This window comes from Cannabis sativa, chromosome X (assembly GCF_029168945.1).
Source record: "Cannabis sativa cultivar Pink pepper isolate KNU-18-1 chromosome X, ASM2916894v1, whole genome shotgun sequence".
NCBI lineage: Eukaryota > Viridiplantae > Streptophyta > Magnoliopsida > Rosales > Cannabaceae > Cannabis > Cannabis sativa.
This window is the reverse complement of record NC_083610.1, coordinates 4,211,526-4,220,837: the sequence shown is the minus strand read 5'-3', so window position 1 is coordinate 4,220,837 and position 9,312 is coordinate 4,211,526. Positions and strand designations below refer to the sequence as shown.

General features: G+C 38.2%; 1 protein-coding gene across 1 annotated transcript; it reads right to left on the bottom strand.

The window, feature by feature from the left end:
* Positions 1 to 4,162: 4,162 nt before the first annotated feature.
* Positions 4,163 to 8,402, bottom strand: LOC133032593 (uncharacterized). Its single transcript, XM_061106607.1, has 2 exons — positions 7,964 to 8,402; positions 4,163 to 7,130 (listed from the first exon to the last, which is right to left on the bottom strand). The coding sequence occupies exon 2, from the start codon at positions 6,059 to 6,061 to the stop codon at positions 4,163 to 4,165; it is 1,899 nt and encodes a 632-aa protein (XP_060962590.1). The 5' UTR covers positions 6,062 to 7,130; positions 7,964 to 8,402.
* Positions 8,403 to 9,312: the final 910 nt, after the last annotated feature.

Sequence of the window (9,312 nt, the reverse complement as noted above, 5' to 3'; positions counted from 1 at the left end):
CCTAGTAGCTGGTTTTAATGGGTGTTGTTGGTTTTGTGCAACTTTGAACATTGAGTTCAAAGCTTTGAGCTTTAATGGCAAATTGTTTTTGATTGGTTTATTCTGTGAAATACTGGCTGGGTTTTATTGTTTGTACATTGAATAGGAGCTCTGGAAGGTTTCATGGAAATTGGTGAAGAATTGAGCAACAAATGAAAAGTTTGGGGAATACTGGTGCAAACCGGCTAGCCGATTTTGGCAGGGTTCTCCGGGCCTTTCATTTTCTCAATTTTTGCCTTTTCGATGCCTCGGTTGGGTGTTTCCCCATTTCCAAAGTTAGAATAACCCATTAAGAGCATAGCAGAACCTAGGGTTTTGGTTTTGGGTTTCCCGAGATTAGGGTTTTGAATCATGCAACTTACCCGGTTTCAAAATGTGATTAGGGTATCCATCTAGCACAAGATTTCCGTTCAGATCGGCCAGCACACTTGAATTCGGAAAACAGGTAAGAACTGTGTATAATGTGTAATGTGATTATCTGGGTGTATGTATATGTATGATATATATATGCATGCTGTTTGTATCATTGTATATGTTCGGGTGATATCATAGCGACACAACCATTGTGTCGGTTCAGCAGTACAGGCATCGTACTGGTTAAGAGTGATATTCTCCCCCGAAAGTATGAATTGGTACTATCGTAGTGACACAACCATCGTGTCGGTTCAGCAGTACAGGTATCGTACTGGTTAAGAGTGATATCATGGCCAATTATACTTTCGGGTGTTGTTGACGCTATCATAGCGGCAGGAACATAGTGTCGGTCCTACAGCTAGAATATAAAGCTGGTAGGAGTGATATCATGGTCAATAGCACAAGTAGTTTGAACGTTCATACTCATCTAATAAGCTCTGTAAATAGGTGTATGGGCGCCTAATTACAGGTCGGAAATTATATGATATGTTATATGCATTTCTTACTAAGTCTATCGACTCACAGTTCTGCTTCCATGTGTAGGTAAAGGAAAGGCGAAGGCTGAACATGGGTGAACTTGAGCTCAGATGGGTTGTACATGTCAAAGCAGCGCGACCTGGAGTGTTCGGTCTCGGGACATCTGGAAATGGTATTTTGATAGTCGCTGTGCGACCTGTACTAAATGTGTATTTTGAAATGTTATTTTTACAAAGTTTAAAAACGGGATCCCGGCACTTGTAAATATTTTATTATATTACAAAGTTTAATATTTAATGCAAAAGTTTTAATTTGACACGTTTTTCGAGAAACTTCTTTGATTAGCAAAGATTGCACAATAATTGAAAAAGCACTATAGTGTGCCTTAGCATTAGGGCGTTACAATGCACATGCCAATAATATCATATCATCACAAAGAAAAATTCTCATACATATTTAAATCCATAAGTATGTAAAATAATAAAAAAAAATACTCTCAACTAAATAAAATTACAAAAATACCCTTTCGGAGTTAGCAGATATTACAATTATCCCCCTCTAAAAGAAAATTTTGTCCCGAAATTTATTCAAATAATTCTGGATATTGTTCTCGCATATCAGACTCTAGCTCCCAAGTAGCTTCCTCAACCACGCTGTTTCTCCATAGGACTTTCACCAGGGTAATTGTCTTATTTCTCAAAATCCTATCCTTTTGATCAAGAATCTTTACCGGACGTTCATTGTAGGACAAATCTTCCTGCAAACCCAGTGTTTCATAGCTCAAAACATGTGATGGGTCTGACACATATTTTCGAAGTTGGGATACATGAAATACATTGTGCACCCCAGATAATGATGGCGGTAAAGCTATTTTATAAGCTACACTGCCTACTTTGTCCAATATCTGAAATGGACCAACATATCTGGGACTTAGTTTCCCTCTCTTGCCAAATCTCTTCACTGAGAGTCCTTTTCGTGGTGTCACTCGAAGAAACACATGATCACCCACTTCGAACTCAATGTCCCTCCGCTTCAGGTCTGCATAAGATTTCTGTCTGCTCTGAGCTGTGATCATTCTAGCCCTGATCCTCTGAATAGCTTCGTTGGTGTGTTGAACCGCATCTGGCCCTAAGAGTTTGTTCTCTCCCAACTCATCCCAATGTAGTGGAGACCTGCATTTTCTTCCATACAACATCTCATAGGGTGCTACCCCGATAGTAGACTGATAGTTGTTGCTGTAAGAAAATTCAATCAAAGGCAAGTATTTGCTCCATGATCCTTGGAAATCTATCACACATGCCCTCAACATATCTTCCAAGATCTGATTTGTTCTCTCAGTCTGACCATCTGTCTCTGGATGATATGCAGTACTGAACTTCAATCGAGTTCCCATTGCTCTCTGTAAGCTTCCCCAAAAAGATGAAGTAAACCGAGCATCTCGATCACAAACAATAGAATACGGTGCCCCATGTAATCTCACAATCTCATTCACATAAAGTTCAGCAAAATGGTCCATGGAGTAAGTCATGCATACTGGTAGAAAAGGAGCAGACTTTGTATACCTATCCACAATTACCCAAATGGCGTCATGCTTCTTTGTAGTCTTAGGTAACCCAGTCACAAAATCCATGGAAATCTCTTCCCACTTCCATTCAGGGAGTTTCAGTGGTTGTAATAATCCTGCTGGTCTTTGATGCTCTGCTTTAACTTGTTGACATGTTAAGCATTTGGCCACAAATTCAACTACATCATTTTTCATACCAGGCCACCAATACAATGCTTTCAGTTCATGGTACATTTTAGTGGTCCCGAGGTGAACTGAATAAGGTGTAGTATGAGCTTCTACCAATATCCCCTTCTTGAGCTCATCATTATCGGGCACATAAATTCGTCCCTTGAACCGAATTAATCCTGTGTCTGATATTTCATAATCTTTGGCGTTACTATTCAAAATTTCTTGCTTTAGTTCACTGAGCTTTTGATCTGTCGTCTGTCCCTCCTTAATTCTTTCTAACAAAGTGGATTGAAGTGTGACCTTTGCAAGTTGCCCTGTAATAAACTCTATACCAGCTCGTTCCATGTCTTCCACTAATTCCCTTGATACTCCTTGTAAAGTGGAAACTAGTCCGGGACCTCTACGGCTGAGTGCATCCGCTACCACATTGGCTTTACCGAAATGGTACATTATCTCGCAGTCGTAGTCTTTGACCAATTCCAACCATCTCCTCTGCCTCATGTTTAACTCCCTCTGGGTGAAAAAGTACTTTAAACTCTTATGATCGGTGTAGATTTCACATTTCACTCCATAGAGATAATGACGCCAAATTTTTAGTGCCAAAACCACTGCGGCTAACTCTAGGTCATGTGTCGGGTATCTCTGTTCGTATTCTTTTAATTGCCTTGAAGCGTAAGCAATTACCTTCCCTTCTTGCATTAGAACACAACCCAACCCTTGTTTAGATGCATCACAATATACCGCAAATTGTCCCTCTTCTGTTGGTAAACTGAGGATTGGTGCTGAAATAAGTCTATTCTTCAACTCTTGGAAGCTTTGCTCACACTTGTCTGACCAGGAAAATTTTAGATTCTTCCTAGTTAATTCTGTTAAGGGTGTGGCTATCTTTGAGAACCCCTCAACAAACCTTCTATAATAGTCTGCTAAACCCAAAAAGCTTCGAACCTCTGAGGCGGTCTTTGGTCTAGGCCATTCTTTCACTGCAGCAACCTCGGCAGGATCTACTTTTATTCTCCCGTTAGTGACAATGTGGCCCAAAAATGCAACCTCGGACAACCAGAACTCACATTTTTTGTACTTGGCATACAATTGATGTTCTCTCAGTCGCTGCAAGGTCAAGCGTAAGTGCTCCTCATGTTCCTCTGTCTTAGAATAAATCAGTATATCATCTATGAATACAATGACAAACTGATCCAGATATTCCTTGAAGACTCGGTTCATGAGGTCCATAAAAGCTGCTGGGGCATTTGTAAGTCCAAATGACATCACCATGAACTCGTAATGCCCGTATCTCGTTCTGAAGGCTGTCTTCGGTATGTCTTCATTTTTGATTCTTAGCTGATGGTATCCTGAACGAAGATCAATCTTAGAAAACACCTTTTTTCCTTGAAGTTGGTCAAACAAGTCGTCAATCCTCGGTAATGGGTACTGATTCTTTATAGTCACCTTGTTCAGTTCTCGGTAATCTATGCACATTCTCATAGTACCGTCTTTCTTTTAAACAAATAGAACTGGTGCGCCCCACGGAGAGTAGCTAGGTCTGATAAACCCTAACTTAAGCAATTCTTCCAACTGTATTTTGAGTTCTTTCAATTCAGATGGTGCCATTCTATATGGTGCGCGGGAAACTGGTGCTGTCCCGGGCACTAATTCTATCACAAATTCGATTTCTCTGTGTGGTGGTAACCCGGGTAACTCCTCTGGAAATACATCAAGGAACTCAGCAACTACCCGTGTTTCCTCCGGCTTTCTTTCAATTTTCTTGGTGTCATCAACCACATTAACTAGGTACCCTAAGCACCCACGCTGCAATAGTTTCCCAACCTTCATTGCCGAAATAATAGGGGTGCGAGGTTTCTTTCCTATCCCTCTGAACTCGAATGTCTCTCCATCTTCTGGTGTGAAAACAACTTTCTTTTGCTTGCAGTCAATTGATGCTCCATATTTGGTAAGAAAATCCATGCCCAAGATTACATCAAAATCAAATAAATCTAATACAATCAGGTCTACAAATAATTCTCTACCATCTATCCTGACAGGTATTCCCCTAAGCCAATTTCTAGAGATTACAACCTCCCCAGATGGTAACATGGTCCCAAACCCCACAGTAAATAATTCACTCGGTGCATTTATATGATTAACAATTGTGCTAGCAATAAAGGAATGAGTTGCACCAGAATCAAACAAAACTTTACAAGTGGTGTTGGCCATAGGAATCTGACCTGATACAACCGAAGGACTGGCTTCAGCTTCTGCTTGAGTGATGGCAAAAACTCTGGCTGGAACATACTTGTCATCTTTCTTAGGTTCTGCTCTGTTCCCAGTCTGTCCCCACAGTGGGCAATTGCGTTTGATGTGTCCTTCTTTTCCACATTTGTAGCATGCTTTTGCGCGACACTCGCCGAGATGACGTTTGGTACATTTAGGGCATTCTGGAATATTTCGCCCACTGCTGCCATTAAATCGTTGGTCGTTATCACTTTTGTACCTCTTGTCTTGACTTGGCTGCCCGGACTGGTCCTGTCCCCGTTTCTTGTGGTCATTAGAATTGGCTCCACCTTTCTTAGATTCTCTCCTGGCAGCATTTTCCTTCCAAATTTTGTTTTCACTCCGCTCAGCCGTAAGAGCCATTTCGACAACTTGAGCATAACTGAATTGACCCCTTGACACAATTTCCACATCTCGAGCAACCATTGGTTTCAAGCCTTCCACAAATCGATGTGCTCGCACTCTATCAGTAGGTACCAGATCTGGAGCGAATTTCGCCAATCTATCAAATTTTTGTGCATACTCAGTCACAGTAAGAATCCCTTGGACTAATCCAGTAAATTCATCGACCTTTGCTGCTAGAACTGCTGAGTTATAATACTTCTCATTAAAGACCCTTTCGAAATCATCCCAGTTCATGGTATCTACATCCTTTGTTTGTTCCACCACCTCCCACCAGATACGAGCATCTTTTCTCAGCATGTAAGATGCACACCTCACTCGGTCATTCCCATCGACCCTTAGCATCTGCAAAATGCTTTCTATGCGACTTATCCACTCCTCAGCCACTACCGGGTCTATGCCTCCCTCAAATTCAGGTGGGTGTTGTTTTCGAAATCTCTCTGCTAACAACTCATGTCTAGCCTCTGTAGCAGGATATACCACTGCAGTTGGTGGGTCTCTATTTTCTGCATCCTGCCTTATTTGGACTGGCGGCTCCGGTTGACGTCTCAGCTGACGAAGTTCTTCATCCTGCCTATGAATGATTCTTTCCAGTGCGGCAATGCGCTCTTCCCATCCCTGTGGTGCTTGAGGTGGTTCATTGATCCCTCCATCATCTCGGCCTTGGCCTTGGCCTCGACCTCGACCTTGACCTCGACCCACTCTAACTGACCTTCTAGGAGGCATTTCTAAACTCCTGAACCACACAAACCAAAACACATCAAGATCATTTTGATCATCAATTTTACATGAAAATAATGTTACCCTCTCGCTTGCAGAAATTTAAGGCAACTAAATTATAAGTAATAACCACTTACAGTACAGTGAGTCGAGCTCGTCTCATGGCGGTGAACTTTACATGTTAGGGCTAACCACATTCTTTAGGACCGTATTGCTCTGATACCATATTGTAACACCCCGATTTCCCGAGATGTCACATAGGATAGTCCGTATAAAACAATTTAATAAGATAAAGACAAACAAATACTTCTTTATTAAAAAATATCCAAGCATGAGATATCATTGTTTAAAACAAAATACTTTTAGTACTGTAAACTTAAATAAGAACTAGTTAAGTCAAAATAATAGTTCCAAAATGTTTAGCAGTTAAAAACATTAAAAACAAAATACTGTGCCAGCCCCCCTAACATGCAATCCACGCCTCGAGCTCTTCAATCTCACTGCTTGGCCTTACCCTTACCTGCACACAGAGTACCCGTGAGCTAACGCCCAGTAAGAAGAGCTTTGTAGGACATAACCCTCCTAACTAGTTACTTGACATAAATTACTCTTTAATATTAATCAACAGTAATTCACATTCCATAAATATATCCACAACGCATGTTGTTCTCACATGCACAAATCATGTCTCATATCGCACATTATACTCACATACGATGATCAACTATACACTCATGTTGATCAGACATGAGGTAAACTGCCCTGCCTTGTGTTATTCTCACACTTGGCATCCAACAGGGCAATTAATTACCATAAGTTGTACTCACCCATGATAAAGTTATAACCTGCAAGTGTTATGCTCACACAAGCAGCAAGACCCTAATATCATTCTCATGCTAACGATGCTCACAAAATAAAAAGAAATCATAACACAATCAAATTAAATAGCAAACAACCCAAGTTGTATGCATAACATACACCCTGTGCACAGATGTCCACTCTTCTTACCTCAGTTGCTAAGACCACACTTGCTACCTCGAGCACCTCAACGAATTTCCTTGTTGAGAACAAGATCCTAAACATTCATTAACACAACAATACACTCAAAATACATTCAAGTATGAATCTCTAAACCCATACAGAAACTTACGTAAAAATATGTAACACATAGGTCCATTTCACTTGCATGACACACCATGCATAAGCATTTATTATTTTGATTCTCACAAACATATTGCATGCACTCAAACAAATATTCTTAACGTAAAACATGAATTCATACAACACCTTTTTACGTAAAATTTACTAAAATACTATTTATTCTCATTAAAACCCATATAAATAGTTAATTAATCACTAATAATTATAATAAATACCTACAGCAACCAATAAATAATAAAACCTATTCCATTTGATATCATAGACAGTAAATGGTATTTCAAAAATACATTTTACTATTTTAACAACACTTATCCATTTTTCATAATTAACTTAAGCATTAATTAAGTAAATTCATGAAAAATACCAAAATTGATTAAAAACTGAATCTAACTCTTCTAACATAGTTTATAATCTGTACTAAGTCATAAATAATTTTTTTTGAATTTTCTAAGCAACCTAGGTATTTTTCATAATTAAAATAAGAAATAACATCAATAATTCATGAAAAATACATAATCGCCTGAAAATTCAATCTACCAATTTTATAACAGTTTATATATCATAGTCTATCATATAAAATAAATCTAGTTTTTTCTGAGCACCCTAAGTATTTTTCATAATTAATCTATGAATTATACTAAATAATTCACAATAATTCTAAATAAATTCAGAAAATTATGAAACTTCACCAAGCACCTTAGAATAAAATAAGGAATCAAAATATACAAAAATATCTAAGAAAAACACCTCAGAAACGGTCAGAACGCGGTCGCCGGCGTTCTCGTCGGTTTCGTCGCCGGTAAAGTGTAACTTTGTCTCCGATTGCTCTTGAAGCGTCCTTTCGATTGGGGAAGCTCTCCACAATGCTCAAGACCTCAAAACGATCAAGAAAAGTGGTCAGAGAAGGCAGATCGGGGTCGTCTTCTTCGTTGGCGGTGTACCGTCTTTAATGGAGTCAAAATGTTGGATTTTCGTTTTGGACGTTAAAGCTTCGTTTTCCTACGTCAAAAACAATCCTTAGGGTCCCATGCACTCAAATATAACCTCCCTTGACCCAAGAACAAGCTTAAACACGTTCGAATTCGAGTCCGTAACTAAGCCGCACCTTTGAAGCTTCAAAAATGGCGAATCTTAAAACGACGACTTCCGCCCCTTATACCACGTTAAAAAGCTTCCTTAGGTCGTATATAAGCGGTCCCAAACCCCCACTTTCACCCAGGTTGCGCTCCGCTTGAAGAAACGAAAATTTTCAGTATCGTATACGCCGTATATTTCACTCTCTCTCTCGTTCGTTCTCTGTTTTTGGTGTACGAAAATAGAGCTCAAAACCTAATTTCTATCGTGTTTAAACTCAAGCAGAGAGATCGCTTTGAACCGAAGTAGAACGATTCTCATTCCACCAAAATTTCGGTTCGGTTCATGCGTATATACGTACAACCACATCATATTTTGTTTCGTATTAACAACCTCAACTTAATAATAATAATAATAATAATAATAATAATAATAATAATAATAATAATAATAATAATAATAATAATAACGTTAAATTTAAATATAATAACATTAATAATAATAATAATAATAATGTTAAATATACCCTTTAACACTATAATAATATTTACCCATATTATTAGACCAAAATAATAATCCCAATATTATTATAAGTTAACATTCATCATTATTATTATTCCTACACTAATAATAATATGTACCAAAATCAAACAATTCACACACCCATATAATAATAGCCAAATATATATATATTTATTAGGCATTATGCACATGCCAATAATATCATATCATCACAAAGAAAAATTCTCATACATATTTAAATCCATAAATATGTAAAATAATAAAAAAAAATACTCTCAACTAAATAAAATTACAAAAATACCCTTTCGGAGTTAGCAGATATTACATGGGTCAAATTCGACACACATTTTACATAACTATTGGAGTTAAATTTAAGCAAAATATTCTAAAAAATAGCAATACACTATATTTATAACTCTATATTAGAAATACTCTTAGTTATTTATTTATAAAAAAGTTAAACTTACGTATTTATGCGCAATTTACTCTAATCTTAATTA

What these genes read in the sequence shown, in the direction of transcription:
- LOC133032593 (XM_061106607.1), bottom strand. Translation starts at nt 6,061, where the DNA reads ATGCCTCCTAGAAGGTCAGTTAGAGTGGGTCGAGGTCAAGGTCGAGGT.